Source organism: Papilio polytes, unplaced genomic scaffold (genome assembly GCF_000836215.1).
Source record: "Papilio polytes unplaced genomic scaffold, Ppol_1.0 DF824080.1, whole genome shotgun sequence".
Taxonomy (NCBI): domain Eukaryota; kingdom Metazoa; phylum Arthropoda; class Insecta; order Lepidoptera; family Papilionidae; genus Papilio; species Papilio polytes.
The window spans coordinates 557,191-573,245 of record NW_013525124.1 but is presented as its reverse complement, the minus strand read 5'-3'; the positions used below and the strand labels follow the sequence as shown (position 1 = coordinate 573,245).

General features: G+C 33.4%; 4 protein-coding genes across 6 annotated transcripts; 2 read left to right on the top strand and 2 right to left on the bottom strand.

The window, feature by feature from the left end:
• Positions 1 to 413: 413 nt before the first annotated feature.
• On the top strand, positions 414 to 5,053 carry LOC106099992 (serine hydrolase-like protein). 3 transcript variants are annotated; one of them, XM_013278703.1, is made up of 6 exons: positions 414 to 618; positions 2,206 to 2,273; positions 2,853 to 3,122; positions 3,445 to 3,641; positions 3,968 to 4,065; positions 4,626 to 5,053. In XM_013278703.1, exons 2-6 carry the CDS (start codon positions 2,210 to 2,212, stop codon positions 4,915 to 4,917), a joined length of 921 nt encoding a protein of 306 aa, XP_013134157.1. In that variant the 5' UTR covers positions 414 to 618; positions 2,206 to 2,209; the 3' UTR covers positions 4,918 to 5,053. The 3 variants fall into 3 exon arrangements, with proteins under 3 accessions (XP_013134157.1, XP_013134156.1, XP_013134155.1); XM_013278702.1 differs by lacking the exon at positions 414 to 618 and adding an exon at positions 985 to 1,105; XM_013278701.1 differs by lacking the exon at positions 414 to 618 and adding an exon at positions 1,113 to 1,256.
• Positions 5,054 to 6,290: 1,237 nt separating this feature from the next.
• Positions 6,291 to 11,298, bottom strand: LOC106099980 (zinc finger protein OZF-like). The gene is made up of 4 exons (XM_013278682.1): positions 10,337 to 11,298; positions 9,918 to 10,051; positions 8,380 to 8,491; positions 6,291 to 6,528 (listed from the first exon to the last, which is right to left on the bottom strand). Exons 1-4 carry the CDS (start codon positions 11,222 to 11,224, stop codon positions 6,313 to 6,315), a joined length of 1,350 nt encoding a protein of 449 aa, XP_013134136.1. The 5' UTR covers positions 11,225 to 11,298; the 3' UTR covers positions 6,291 to 6,312.
• A 1,403-nt stretch (positions 11,299 to 12,701) lies between these two features.
• LOC106100046 (H/ACA ribonucleoprotein complex subunit 4) lies at positions 12,702 to 14,425 on the bottom strand. The gene has a single exon (XM_013278780.1). It carries the CDS (start codon positions 14,268 to 14,270, stop codon positions 12,738 to 12,740), a length of 1,533 nt encoding a protein of 510 aa, XP_013134234.1. The 5' UTR covers positions 14,271 to 14,425; the 3' UTR covers positions 12,702 to 12,737.
• A 277-nt stretch (positions 14,426 to 14,702) lies between these two features.
• LOC106099995 lies at positions 14,703 to 16,055 on the top strand. The gene is made up of 2 exons (XM_013278708.1): positions 14,703 to 15,054; positions 15,832 to 16,055. Exons 1-2 carry the CDS (start codon positions 14,762 to 14,764, stop codon positions 15,989 to 15,991), a joined length of 453 nt encoding a protein of 150 aa, XP_013134162.1. The 5' UTR covers positions 14,703 to 14,761; the 3' UTR covers positions 15,992 to 16,055.

Sequence of the window (16,055 nt, the reverse complement as noted above, 5' to 3'; positions counted from 1 at the left end):
TTTTCTTTGTATTGAGATTAATTGCCAATAGATGTCGTTATTTACTTTATCTATACTTATTATAATAAAGCGTAAACGCACACTTCTTTGTTGCCTAAGATCTCAGCTATTACAGCATATTTTTGAATTAATCTTTTTTTAATAAAAAGCCCTACACTTACGTCACGCTTTAAGCTATATATTTTCACGCCATTGAACTTAGGGTGTAAATATTTTTGCAAGCAACAGCTAGTGTCTACTAAAGAGGAATGATTTGTATTTACATACAAGTATTGAAATAACTCTAATATTACTGAGACGATTTAAATAAAATCTTTTACTATTAAAAAGCTACGAAATCAGTGAGTAACATAGGCTGTTTATTAAACTTTGTCTAACTGTATTTTTTGGGGTATTACAGCATTATTTTGCTCCTTATGTCATCGGCAAATTGAACCTTGTTAGTCTGATCGATAGGCATATCGTAAGGAATTTTATTTTATATCTAACGAATTCAGATATTGGCGTATTCTAAAATTATCGATTTTTAGTGGACTTTGAACGTATCATGACTTATAAAACAATAAAAAGGTGAAGCAAAAGATGTTTCAACACAGTTTGAATTTATAATTTTTAAACGTAAGTAATATGTGCGTTCTTTTTCTAGTGAGCGTTTCACATATTGTTATCCTTTAAAATTCCCTTTTAAAGACAGGGACAACAAAAAACAATTATAGTACAAACGCAGTTATAGTTACGTAATTCGATAATTGGTTAAATCCAATATTCAGTGTCAGTTTGTGTCAAATATTGCCATCCTCTTTTCTTTTAAAGAAAAAAACGAGTCGACACTATTGTTAGTCGAGTAAGACATTAAAAATTCGCTATGATATTGTAAATGCAATTTTACTCCATTGAAATAAAGTTGTTTATTCATCCTATTTATAATTTAATTAATCATTCTTATTGGCTTTAAACGAAAAACTACTTTATGCCTTTGAATTTGAATATAGAGTCAGATAAATATGATGCGACATAAATGACAGTCGATTAAATTATCACTTTTTGTTGAGATAAGAAAAAATCGTAGATTTTCATATAAGTTTCGGATGTTATACGGAAATAGGTATGTTATTAAATATTTAAATGTGTTATGTGTTTTGTTTTTCATGTCTTACGTCTTCAGTGTCATTATTTATGTAGTAACCTAGAAATATATGGAACAGTGTTTTGTTATTAAATTGGATTGTCATGAAGTTAACAAGATTATTGCAAGTGTAAGTAATTTAACAATTGTTTTCACAACACATATTAAAGTTATTACTTTAATTCTTATTAATCATGGAAAATGATGAAAAATTAAATTAACAAAGTGACATTTGTGCTTGGAGTCCATAGTCTATGGTGCTCAAATTTTAACAGATAATAAAACGTGAGCATTAATTTTTATATGCAGCTTTTTAAATGGTAACTTAATCTGTGGTTACCTTTCAGCCACCCACAATTTGAATTAAATAACGTAATATGAGGGAGCTAGTCGTAAAATTATTATTTATATAAAAGAAATTGTCAGCATGTGTTCCAACTTTTAATATAGTACTTTTTGAGTTATCTATGTGGATTTATAGGGATCGTTAGCATTCTAGAACCTAATTCAAAATAGTTTATATTTAAATTCTCCGACTCTCTAGGAAGGATGGCTCCCCCTCTAGCTCCTGGCTTCGTTATGCCACTAAGACCTCGCTCCCTTGCGGTAATAAAAAAAAACAGCATCCCATGGGAGCCTGTTCACTATTGAGAGGTTTGGCTAAAGTGCCTAATGTATTCTGAAACACCGACTGATTTTCGAACAATGAAAAGACAGTGGCCAAAAAAATCATAACATGTAAAAGAATATATTATTATTTGTGCTTTCCGTAAATGTAAATTTTTATAAAATTTCCAACAACATTTTAATACGGAGTAGAGAAAATTAATTTAAAATAATTCATTTACTTCATATTTAATAGCGTAATGTTAGAAAACCTGACATTTTACACCAGCGAATAATAAATTATACTTGCGATATTCAGTTTGCAGACGTTATAATGCAAAAAATCAAACCTTGAAACGTAGTAATAAAGTTGACTTTTTTATTGTATTTTTAATTCTGTGTATAAATAAGATTGTCAGTTTCACAACAATCACAGTACTTATCGACAATTTAATAATATTATTTTATTTTAGTGCAATGAAATCACTCGAGAAAACGGAAAAGGCTGTGAATATAAAAGCACCATGGGGAAATCTGACTGGTAAATTATTTTTAACTAACTTTTGCACGCGACATTTTCCTTGGAATAAAAAAATAGCAAATACCCTAAGTGTTACTTCGGATTACGTTCTACGTCTGTCTTTAATCGATATTCTTTAAGCCGGTTTGTAGATACCTAACATACATCCATCCATCTCAACGAATTTATTATAATAATAGGATATAAGCAGATTAATGTTAGTTAAGTAAAATTCCTTATAACCAATTACGCTCTAGTCTTGTGCTAAGATATGACTATGAACTGGGCGACCACCCAGGGCCCTTAACAGAAAGAGAAGCAACAGAACTGTGAATTACAGTCTCACGTAATACTGTTAACTACGATACCATCCTACGCCAAAATTGTTAAAAAAGAGAGTGTCGTAAAAATCTCTCCTAGGAAGCTTGTAGCACTAAAACTAAAACCATTGTGCTATTGAAGTTCTTTTATCTTCTCCACTGATATTTAAAAAAATCTACTACTGACACAGAATACTTTAGTGATATTTTTATGATTACGGCAATTGGTCAATTTGCCCATAAATCTACATTATTGATGTAAGGAATCTTTTGTTTTTAGCGTTAACCTGGGGTGATCCGTTAAACCCACCAGTATTATTATGTCCTGGGAGAATGGAACCATCTACAGCATTCAGGCCTTTAGTGCTGATGTTACCAGATTGTTTTTTCTACGTGGCTCTGGATATACCTGGGAATGGATCCTCGGACACTCTCCCTTTGGGAGTGAGGTTTTCTGTACAGGATTTAGTACCATCAGTCCTAACGGTTGTTGAATATTATAAATGGAAGAATTTTATATATATTGGACATTCTTTAGGGGCAGCTATTGGTATGTAGTTGTTTGTAGTACTTATTTTTTTATTGTTTCTTTTCTTTATCTTATTGGATTAGGGCGATAATTTACGCGCGTATGAACATTGTTATGTCTGTATGTTTGTGTCATCCAATAGCTAAGAGCATGCGTACACCTTTGACTAAACTATCGCATAACTGTATAATCTCATTTTGACTCCTATGACCTCATTTCAAGCGGACGAAGTCTCGAGCAGCAGCTAGTGCTAATATTTCTTAAACCGACAGCTTTTCTGTATCTTAATAATGTTGCTGATTGTACAATCATTTTGTTTTTTATATAAACAGTGTTTTTGTAGGTAAATATTTCAACATCGCGTACCCCGGACGTGTGACGAAGATGGTGGAATTAGATCCAATTCCCGCTTACAATACTGACGCCACCGGGACTATTGCCGAATGGTATCATTATTACTACGGGAATTATTATACAGAAGATAGTTATAAAAAACATAACGCTGGCGTTGAAACGGCGCCAAAATATACATTGGAGAAGGTTTTTTTTTACTTTTTTTGTTGTTAAAAAACGATCGACATTTCTGGAAATTTACCGAAATTTTCCAAGATTCAAATGAAAATGCAAAAAAATTAAAAGTAACTACTTAAATATTCGTTTGGACTTTTGATTGACAACATGGATTGTTAACAATCTTTAACAAGATTTAAATCTTATTTTTTTTTTCAAATGGACAAAAATTAGACTCGGATATTTAAAGCGTAAAAAAGTTATAATTTTTTTCAAGCTTTAACTAATCGTCTTGTGTGAATACGTGGACGTCAAAACTTTTTTTAGTTCTTCAACCGTTTTTTTTTTCATTTCAGATAAAAGAGTTAGTGAAAAACGTTCAAGGTTTAACTGATGAGGCTTTGAAACACCAATTGGAGAGAATGATTGAACCAGCTGGGGACGGATTGTACAGGTATGACCGTGCTTATGCCGCTGTTTAGATAGATAGATGTTTTTTTAGACTTTGTAGCCTAAACTGCTGAACGGATTTCGATTAAATTGACACGCGTGCCATAAATGGCACACGAAATAATTTTGGGCACGTCGATAATTATAAAAACACTAGTATTTGCACCATGGAATCAAAATTATTCAATGGCACATCTAAGACTGCATTAAACATTTCTTAAAAAAATGACACTGATGCATAAATGTTCGCCACCCCTGATGTAGAGAATAGTTTGGGAGAACAGATAGGCTACTTACTTTTGTTTTTTCTTTTGATTCCACGCAATCGAAGTCGCGGGCGAAAGCTATGTAATCATACTAATATTATAAATGTGAAAGTTCTGATGGATGATCTGAATGGATCTCAATGAAATTAGGCATAGATGTAGAGGATAGTCTGGAAGAACACATAGGCTACTTTTTTTTAATTTTACGCAGTCGTGGTCGCGGGGAAAGCTATGTAATGAATATATGTAAGTATGAACACTAATCTGTTTTGTATAAAACGAATATATTCAATTCCAGATTCACGTATGATCAACGTATGAAGCACGTTACCCTTCTACCTTTCCCCAGTGAATTTTTAAAGAAAATCTACACTGCCCCTACAACGCCTACTTTCGCTATATTAGCTGAGGATATGATAAAATTGGGTACATACGATGATGTACCATTTCTAAGAGATCCTTCCGCGTGGCCTCATAATAATTTTAAATATAAAATAGTACCCGGCGGCCATGATGTACATTTAAACGACCCCGGTTGTATGGCGGATGACATTTCTAAATTCATCTTGGATAACAAATCGAAACTTTGACATTTGTGGCAGAATGATTATTATCTTTTGCCTTATTTTTTTGGACAAAAAATGACTTCGTACTCTATGATTTATATGATTTTATTATGAACAAACTAAATATAAGAATAAAATTTAGTTTAAATATTTATTACTATGGACGAATGGATTGGATTAATGTTTTTTTGCTATTACATTCCAAATGCTTTTTTTTTAATTTTGATCGTTATCTTTGTTAATACATTTGTAAGTACATGATTGTACAAGTTTTTTTGTTAATAAAATTTACAAAGTTTTTCCCGGTTCTTCTAATTGTATTATCTCCTATATATTTAGATGTTATTTAGTTACAGAGGTGTTTTATTGCAACTGACTCAAAGGCTTTTTTCTATTCAACATATGTTGCAAAATGTTGAAAAAATACTCTATTCATTACGTAACTGTAGATCAGCTCTATGGTTTTGTTTTTATTCTATGGTTTTATAAGTGTGGTGCCGGAGGCCTAATTTTAGTCCCTTTCCACCCTTTTCTCAAGAGGAAAGGATGAGAAAAAAAGTGGATTTGAAGGTAGAGTAGACGCATAGGAAGGGAAAATGTCTTTTTGTTGTCATCGTTACCAAAGTTGCGGATGAAAGGAGATTGCATGCGGCTGAGATGCGTATGTTAAGATGGATGTGTGGCGTGACAAGAATGGATAAAGTTAAGAATGTGTGCATTCGAGAAAGTTTGAAAGTAGCACCAGTGGTGGAGAAACCAGAAATTATTAAGACTAAATGTGGATGGCTACAAAGGTAGAGGAAGACCTAAGAAAGTATAGATGGATTGTGTGAAAGAGGATTGCTTAAGAAAGGAGTAGATAGTAGTAGTATGACAGTGGTAGTGCCCGCTTTAACATCTTAGCACGAATAGGCCGGCACGCCCCCAGTAATACCACGACCACACAGAAGACAGGCGTGAAATGGAAACAATTCCGTGTTTCGTCTGATGAGTGTGGTGCCGGAGGCCTAATTTAAGTCCCTTTCTCTTTACCACCCTTTTCTTATAAGGAGAGGATGGGAAGACGAAGTGGATTTGACGGAGGAGGAGATACATAGGAAGGGGAGATATCCTCTTTATGTGCGTCTCCTCTTCTGTCGGATAAGGGTAGGCAACGCATCTGCAATTGTGGATGTCTATGGGCAGCGGTCGCTTCGCCATTTTGGCGGATTCAGGTGGCCGCTTGCTCGTTTGCCACCTTATGTTATAAAAAAAAAAAAAGATTCAGATATGACGGCTGATAGAGATGTACTGTGCCGACCTTCCGTAAGGGATGAGGGCAAGTTGATGATGATGATGTTTGTCATCGTTAACATGACGTCCTTTGAAATCTCAAGACTTAAAATAAAACAACCATAAACTTTTATATTTTTTAATCAGTCATACAACAAATTGAGTCTCCGGTTCTTTTTGAACATTTTCATTATCTACATCGGTATTTTTTGTATGTTTGAGTAGATGTCGTCTCAAGCCACGCGGGCGTGTGTAGGCGGCGCCGCACTGCGCGCACGCGTGGCTGTGCGACCGCTCGTGGGACGACGCCACGTGTTCCTCTAAACTTACCTTGTAACCAAACTTCTTACTGCAAATCGTACACTGAAGAGAAGTAAATATGGTCCTTTCAAACCGGAGAATAGAATTATTTTCTACTAGCTTTCTTAGACTTCGTACGCGTGACGTAAAATAAAGAAATGAAAAAAATAGCCTATGTTACTCACAGATAAATTGCCTAATATAAGCCCCTTTCCCTTTACCATCCCTTTCTTATAAGGAGAGGATGGGAAGAGGAAGTGGATTTGACGATGGAGGAGATGGATAGGAAGGGGAAGTATCTTTATGTGCGTCTCCTCCTCCGTCGGATAGGGGTAGGCAACGCATCTGCAATTGTGGATGCCTATGGGTAGCGGTCGCTTCGCTATTATCGCAGATTCAGGTGGCCGCTTGCTCGTTTGCTACCATATTTTATAAAAAAAAGATAAATTGTTGTCTAACGGTGAAAGAATTTTTAAAATCGACGAAGTAGTTTTTGAGCCTATTCATTACAAACAAAGTTTTCCTCTTTATAATATTAGTATGGAAGTATAGATAATAACATCACCAACAAGACAGTTAAATTTTAATAATAATATTGTAAATAGGAAAGATTTGTATTTTTGTATGTATTCTCAAAAACTACTGGAACTATTTCAAAAATTCATTATCTGTGAGTAACATAGATTTTTTTCTTATTATTTAATTTCACACGAGCAAAGTCGCGAGCAACCGCTAGTATAATAATAATATTGTAAAGAGAAAAGATTTGTATTTTTTATGTATTGAAATTGTTAAAAAACTATTGGTCCTATCTTAAAAATTCTTTCACCATTAAAAAGTATATTATAAGACAATAGCTTATAATGGTGAAAGTATTTTTAAAATCGGTCCAGAAGATGAGTTATTTCAATACATACAAAAACACCAATATTTCCCCTTTATTACATTAGTATAGAATATATTTCAACCATAGACAAACTGCACTTTTATCATGAAAACTCGTTAATACAAAAATATTTCTTTTATAAGCCATTTTTAAAGAATATGTTATCTTATTTTGCAATAACATCTCACATTTCTTAATTTCCACAAAATAACTAAAAATGGTTACACAATGGCCGCCATGTCTGACATTATGCAATTTATTTAATTTCAAAATTAGATTTAAAAATAAATGAGATTGTAGTAGTTTGTCTATGGTTATTAATTTCATGGTCATTATCATACTCCCGTAGTGTGCAACAGGTTTTTGTCCTCCACATAACTCTATCATCCATCTTCTTCCATCTTCTCAGTCAATCAAGAAGGTGATCATGTCATCTTTCACACAATCCATCTCTTTTTAGGTCTACCACTACCGGTGTACCACACTCATAACTAACGTTCTTTTACATGCGATTTATCCCTCCTCATAACATGCCCCCATGCTCCTCTTACTCCCTACCTTCTCTACCACTGGGGCTACTCTCAAACTTCCTCTAATAATATCTGATAATTTAAATAAAATAAGTTAAAAGGCACGGCAAGAAATGGCTGCTATTTGAACAGTGAACCTGTTTGTTTAATTTAATATATCTCTTTCTATGTCTACCTCTACCAGTGTACCTCCACACTCCATTTCCACTTTTTATGATTATTATTTGTTATAAATTTCGATACGAATGACTTTTTTTTTAATATGACAGTCGAGCGGTAATATGAGCAATACTGGTGAATTACTTTAAAACAAATACACTAGAGCAACAAAGAAAAAAAAACGAATGTTCCGCGGTGACGACTAGAAATGTACTAGCTACTGACGGCTAAAGAGCTAAGACTAAGCCTCACTCCTTGCAGACTTATGAAACTACCCTCACCACTACTTCCATTACTATTATTTTGTAACATAATATATATTGTCTAGGGTCAGGTTACCTCATAGTTCTTTAGACCGAGATGCCGTCGACGATGCGCGCGGAGATTGGAACTGGAGACGCATCGTTGAGGACAAACATCACATACGTACGGACGCTCGCCTGTGTGCTTTCTGCAAAAGTATTTTATAATACTTATGCCAGTAAACCAGTAACAGTTGGCTACAAAGGAAGAGGAAGACCGAAGAAAGTATGGATGGATTGTGTGAAAGATCTTCCTTCCTTCCCTTCTTAAGAAGGGAGTGGATTCAGGTATGACGGCTGATAGAGATGTATGAAAGAGCAGCACATACTGTGCCGACCCTCCATAAGGGATAAGGGCAAGTGGATGATGAGTAAGCCAGTACAAAAGAGATTAAAAAATAATATAAAGGCATAGACACTCTACTTGAGATATCTTTCACATAATTAAAGCTATCTGTTCAAGGTGTTTTTACATGTTTTCATGTCTCAAGCCATTAGAAAAGAAGATTTTAAATTATTTGAAATTAGAACACATTGTCGATGTCACCATATTTTCTATGTCTTTTTCTGTACATATTTTACCAATACACATATCTCCGTTATAGTGTTTTTAAATAATTTAGATTAGTTTGATAAATGACGTCTATGAAGGACCGAATTTAATTTATATAAAGTTAAATGCCATACTTAATAGACAGGTATCGTAGTGTCGAAACAAACACACATAGCAAACAATTTTGAACTATCGATATTCAGTTTAAATAATTATCAAACTTATCTAAAATTATTATTATCTTCTTCACTAATTTAGAGGACAATTTTAGTATTGGTTATAGTGTAGAGAATTTAGCGATGACAGGAATAATAGCGAAATCTAATCAAACTAATCTAAATTATTTAGACAAACTATAAAAATTACTTTTATTTCTTAATCTTTTACTATATACACTATCTATGAATAGATCCTCAAAGCTATCGCTTATCATACTAATAATATAAATGCGAAAGTTTAGATGAATGTTTGTTAGAGTTTGTAGCCTAAACTGGTAGATGGATCTCGATGAAATTTGGCATAGATGTAGAGGATAGTCTGAAAGAACACATAGGCTACTTACTTTTGTTTTATTTTCAAAAAGACGGAGTGACGGGAGAAAGCTAGCATTTCAATTATCTATACTATTATAATAAAGCATAAACACACACTTCTTTGTCGCCTAAGATGTCAGCAATCAAGCATATTTTCGAATAACTCTTTTTTTATTAAAAAGCCCTACACTTACGTCACACTTTAGGCTACAAATTTCACACCATTAAACTTAGGAGGTAAATAAATATTTTGGATGAAAACCCTAATGTGGGAAAGAGACCATAAGTTGTTACCAACTTCAAGGAAGCAAGGTTGCCATGGTTTGACATCATGTCATATCATTTTGACATTTGCAATTGATAATTTGACAAATATGAACAATAAATGCTTTTTTTATAATTGTATGCGGATGAAGTCGCATGAGAACAGCTAGTTTGCAAATAATTGTCAACAAGAATAAGATAAAGCTTATTATAGTTATTTCTTACCTGATATGTACAGTTAGGGAAGATTTCTGTGTTGTACGAAAGCCGCAGTGCGGGCATACATGCTGTTTGATACCTGTATGCGTCAGTTTATGCTTGTATAGATAATCCTGCCGAGTAAATATGCGCCCACAACTCTAGAAATAGTTAATTAAAAAAACTCCATCAGAAGGCAACTTTATCACTAAGTAATGGGTTATACTTTTTACTAGATACTTATTTGCATAGTAAATTATTTTCTAAAACATCCAGTGGTATGGGTAGTGTTTTCCTGTATTTGAGCTGTCATTTTGTTACCCCGTATGCAGGTGATGATAAACTAGTTCCCTTACCCAAACAAAAAGAGAATAGTACCTCTGGCATCTGTATAAGATTAAACTAGACACAGATTGCATTAAAATGTGTAAAAAAAAGTGACTTACTTCACAAACAAAATTCTTTTTCTCTGCCTCATGTACTTCCATATGTTTCTTTAAACTTGTTTTTGTATCAAATAACTTGTAGCATTTTAAGCACTTAAATATATCATCAGATATCTCTGTATTAACATTGTCTCTGTGTGCGCGCATATGGTTTTCATATGTCCTGCGTTTCGGTAGATGTTTATTACAAATATTACATTTATAGCCATCTTTTAACCCTTTACAGAAGTTAATCTCATGTCCTAATCTAGTCTTTCTATTTTTAAATTTCTTTTCACAACCAAAACACTTATATGAACCATTTTCAATACCATGATATGAAGAATTATGCTCGGTAAAACTGTCTGTAGTTTTATAATCAATTCTGCAGATGTTACAATATGTTGATGTACGTATAGGCTTGTATTTCGATTTAATTCTACATTTTTTATCTTTAACATGTTTTAATAATGTTTCCGTTTCTAAAATGCTACTAGTGTTGTTCAAATCGGTAAAATATGTCTCGAAATAATCAGCGTTTTCTAATTCAAATGTGTTGTTCTCTAATTTAACACAACTTTCGTTTGTATCATTTGATTTACCTGATAAAATTTCGCGAAGCTTTTTATCGGTTTCGCTGCAAAATATTTTATAATCGTAAAACTTATCAAGGAGATCGACACAGTTTTCACATGCTTTACTCGGGAGATCCACTTCTGTTATATCTATATTTAAACAATAAAGTATTTTATCTATTAACTGGTTTTTAATAAAAGTTATATCGTCTGAATTTTTAGAAATTAATTCCCTTTCTGCATGTTTGTTCCAGCATAATCTGCATACATCATCTTGTTGAAAATATTCATATGTATACAGATTTGAATCAATTGCCGTAGAATGTAAAGACATTATAGTATTTTTTAATACTTTTCAAAACTATTAAAATTACAATCTTAACAACAAAACAAATCTCATTTTTTGACACGGCGTTTTGACATTTGGATAGGGTTGTCAGCTTCTAAAACCACTTAATAAAAGATTATAAAAATTAAGAATATCATGTACATTATTTTACTGTAATTAACTATTTATATCATAAAGGCATAAAATGTAATAAGCTTTAAGTAATTCGATACCACAAAACATATAAAATATAAAAAACTGAGTCCCACTTCCCCTACAAAAGTATGCTAGATTATGTCTAAAACCTAGTAATTTTACTTAGTGTCTATTATGAATCCTTGTAAATTACAAGATATCATAAAGCTTCTCTTGAGGGCTTTGGTTAGATTTACATAGAAATGTGATATTTAGCAAGTGGTCTTTTACAATGATGGTGCCTTGTAATTGCCAAGACCTCGTAGTAGACAGTAACTTAAATGACTAAGTTTTTACATGTAATCTAGCATTGTAGGAGAAGCGGGATTCGGCGGTTTATATCATTTTTATTGAGTTATAGCCTTATTCGAAGTAGTTTTTATATCTATTTAAACTTTATTGATAACACAAGGTGAGCTGCTCCCTCCTCGCGACTTCCTATGTATATGGCCAATATATTAACACTAGCTTTCGCCCGCGACTTAATCCACGTGAATTAAAAAAAAGTGAGTAGCCTTTGTGTTCTTCCAAACTATCCTCTACATCTATACCAAGTTACATCGAAATCCGTTCAGCTGTTTAGGCTACAAATTCTAACAAATATCGATACATCCATCAAGCTTTCGCATTTAAAATATTAGTATGATTATGATGTCATTCAGAATTATTTCGATTAATTCGGAATAAAGTGTGGCCACTCAATATTAAATAAAAAATAAACATAAGAGAAATCAAACAAATGGTTTTTTTCCATGAAATTATAATGTTTATCCTTACAATTATTTCACATTTATATATCTATAGAAATTCTCTTATTTCCTAACTTATACTTAACTTTATAAACAAAATTAGGTCTGATTCTTTCTTCTTATAACTAAAATTAAACTTATCAATAGAAAGTGGCTGAATGTAAGAACCCGAAACATTTGAAAATGGGCACATTATTTTAAAAAACTAAAACGGTGACAAGCAATACCAAAACTGGTTATTAAAATGCACTTTTTTCAATCAACATAAAAAATAGCAACCATAGTTATAAATGACACAAAACGGCTGTAACAGAATGTGAAAAAACACTGTATTTCATTTTAAATTTAATTCTCAATCTCTCAATAATTGGCACCAATATGTACCCAATTTATTAACTAATATGCTGTATTTGATTGTTAACAAGAATGCATTAATTTGTATTAAATAATACAATTTGTTCAACATATTAAACTTGAAAGCAAAGATACTGGCAGCCAGGCTCTTTAAGATTTATGCTATTAATTCACTTAAAAAAAAACTTTAACATTCTAAATTCAAAAATTGTCCATAACTTTTATTCTTCTTGTTTTTCATTGTCTTTGTCCTTCTTTTTTTTCTTTTTCTTCTCTTTACGTACAGAATCATCTGCAGTTTGTTCTTCTGTCGCTCCCTCAACTGTCACATCGCCTTCATTTTCTTCTTGATCACGTTTTTTCTTTTTCTTCTTTTTTTCAGCCTTTGCATCTACTGAATTATCAAGATCATCAGCATTCGCTGTACTTGCTGTACGTTTTCTACTATCCACATCCATCTCTTCACCATTTTCTTCCTTCTCCGCTGCTTTCTTCCCTTTAAAGTCTACATAACTGTTCAGCCATTCTGATGGTGTGTTCTCATTCGGTTTGCCATATTTGTCAAGTTTACCAAGCTGGATTAACTGTTTCTTCTGCGAGGCTTTTGGTCCGAGACCCCATTTTCTCGGATATGTATCTCTTTCCATGATTACTCGTTTCAATTTAGCTACTACGCCATGGTCACAGGAAGCCATAGTCGCTGTTGTCATCAGTGCAACAGCTAGCGCCACTGCTTCACCTTTGGTCGTTACTATAACTATTTCTTGATCTATTTCTATACCGTCTTCGTATCTCAGAACACCTGGTAGAAGGACTTTAGCACCATAACATACAGCGTTAACCGCACTGTCTTTGATGAATATTCTCTTATGTGCGACTAACAAACCTTCCAGAGGTTTAATAACTCGACGGAGATAAGTTTCGTCTTTATGGTTCTCATATGCCCATTGTGCGTCTAAGATATCATGCATCGTCACCATACCTTCTTTCTCCCCTTGAATACCGGAGCGTACTCTACGTAGTTCAATCATCTGTCCACCAACACCAAGCATCAAACCTAAATGCACACACATTGTACGGATATAAGAGCCAGCCTCACAACTAACCCAGAATACACCAATGTTCTTCTCCTCATCAAAGTCTAGAAGTTTACTGTCATACACAGATCTGACACGAAGTTGTCTTTTGACTGCAGATATCAGTGGAGGACGTTGGAATAACGCTCCACGGAGTTTCTCAAGGCCTTGTGTTACTTTTTTTATGCTTTCCACAGCGGAATGTAGGCTGAACACGGCTACGTACTCTTTACCAGCGTTCTGCTGGGATTTAACCAACCTCGTGGCTCTATCTACGCATACAATCAAGCAACCAGTCACTTTAGGATCGAGTGTGCCGCTGTGTCCGGTCTTTTCAACTTTGAGGATGCGTTTAATCCATGATACAACTTCATGAGAACTCGGGTTACTCGGTTTATCCACGTTAATAAACCCAGACTTAACATAATCGGCAATAGGGCGCTTCAAGGGAGAATGACCGTAAGGCAACGGTGTATAATGGTTGGTACGTACGTTAAGTCTATCGAAATTCTTCAGTAACAGAGGCCAGTATGCCGTGTCTAATTTGCTAACACATTCCGAAGGTTCGATTTTAAAGTCTCCAAGCTTTTGAAATGCGCCCAGCGTCACTTGCTCCTTGCTTTTCTTCTTCTTTTTCTCAGAAAACACTTCGGTACCCGGTTGCAATACCTCCGTCATTGTTGCGAATGTTCAAATAACACAAAATTTGATATGAAAATAGAATAATTACTATTAAATACACATTTATCGCATCAATATAATACACGTGCCGATTAAATAGGTTAGATTCACGATGTCGTTCGTTTGCGTTTGTGCGGTAGGGATGGGTCTGACACTTCTTCGTTGAACTATCGAATTTTGTTTATGGTTATTTAGAATGATCTTTAAAGATCATTAAAAAAGGGATCGCCGATAATAAATTGATTTCGAGAGCTATTCATTTATCTTATATTATAATATTAAAATTAACTAATAGTGTATAATATTTTTAAATATCTAAACCTTACATATACCGCGTAAATCGATTTTTTTTTCAACCATAGATTTTAATTCGCGAAATTATGCAATCCCTTAATGTCACTGTCATTGTCATTGTTAAATTGAAAAAAAGCGGCGTGGTGTATTGTTATTGTAGTTTCTAAAAATTGAAATAAATTGACGCAATAATTATGGCAGGCGTACTATTTGAAGATATATTTAATGTAAAAGACATGGATCCCGAAGGAAAGAAATTCGATCGAGTCAGTCGATTACATTGCGAATCGGAATCATTCAAAATGGATTTAATATTGGATATTAATTCGTGGATTTATCCCATGGAATTGGGAGATAAGTTTAGATTAGTGTTAGCTACGACACTCAGAGAGAACGGTTATCCTGATGGAGGGGAATGGAATCCTTTAGAAACGGAAGGAAACAGAGCAGACAGTTTTGAGTATGTTATGTCGGGGAAAGTGTATAGGTTAGTTGTTGACTTATAAATTTTGGTATTTAAACAGAAAGTTGTAATATCTAATTTAAAATTATTTAACCACAAAACCTTACTAAGAAATTTGTTAATATGGTTCAACTAACCAAGAAACCTATATAGACTAAATTTAGATCTTTTATTTTCAATGAATTATTATACTAATTGTTACTACAAATAATTATACATCGAATTGTAGAACAAAGAGTGGAATAATGCTTGTACTTCCTTTTGAGACCGATATTGGCCAAGTTTCCAACAACGCCTATTTTTTCATATAAGTTAGCATATTTTAATATTCAAACATCCATTATATTTTTTGATTTAAAATATCTTTTAGCACTTAATATTAACTGTAATTGTGTCGTTCAAATTTATCACTTTGTGATTTCCTTTAAAAAGTGGTACAAATACATTTTATGTATTTACAACTAGATTTCATTCAACTCTGTCTGCATTATTACTTAACTAGCTGTTCCCGTGCAATTTCATCAGCATAATATTATTTTATTGTTTACATGTGTCAAATTGTCAATTGCAAATGTCAAAATGACATGACATGACAAAACTTGGCAATCTTGCTTCCTTGATGTTGGCAGCAACTTATGGTCTCTTTCTTAAATTAGGGTTTTTATCCAAATATTTACCCCCTGTGTTCCAGACTAGCCTCTACATCTATGACTTTCATCAAGATCCGTTCAGCAATAGTCTACAATCTAACCATCCATCTAAACTTTTGCATTTATAATATTTATATGTTCATTATTTCAGGATAGAAGGAGATGAAGCAGCAATGGAGCCAGCGTCTAGGTTGGCTGCTTATGTCTCCTTTGGTGGCCTTCTAATGCGACTGCAAGGGGATGCTAACAATTTACACGGCTTCGAAGTTGACCAGCACATGTATCTACTAATGAAGAGATTGGCTTTTTAATTATATTAAAATTTATTGTAAGGTTATAAAATTAAGAGTATAAATAAATATTTTTTTAAGATAA

Coding starts and splice junctions, on each gene's coding strand:
- LOC106099992 (XM_013278701.1), top strand. CDS start 1,231: ATGAAGTTAACAAGATTATTGCAAGT. Junction 1,257..2,205: donor TTAACAAGATTATTGCAAGT/GTAAGTAATTTA, acceptor ATTTTATTTTAG/TGCAATGAAATCACTCGAGA. Junction 4,066..4,625: donor GCTGGGGACGGATTGTACAG/GTATGACCGTGC, acceptor ATTCAATTCCAG/ATTCACGTATGATCAACGTA.
- LOC106099980 (XM_013278682.1), bottom strand. CDS start 11,224: ATGTCTTTACATTCTACGGCAATTGATTCAAATCTGTATACATATGAA. Junction 8,492..9,917: donor TCCCTAACTGTACATATCAG/GTAAGAAATAAC, acceptor ATACTTTTGCAG/AAAGCACACAGGCGAGCGTC. Junction 6,529..8,379: donor TCGGTCTAAAGAACTATGAG/GTAACCTGACCC, acceptor ACTTCTCTTCAG/TGTACGATTTGCAGTAAGAA.
- LOC106100046 (XM_013278780.1), bottom strand. CDS start 14,270: ATGACGGAGGTATTGCAACCGGGTACCGAAGTGTTTTCTGAGAAAAAG.
- LOC106099995 (XM_013278708.1), top strand. CDS start 14,762: ATGGCAGGCGTACTATTTGAAGATATATTTAATGTAAAAGACATGGAT. Junction 15,055..15,831: donor ATGTCGGGGAAAGTGTATAG/GTTAGTTGTTGA, acceptor TCATTATTTCAG/GATAGAAGGAGATGAAGCAG.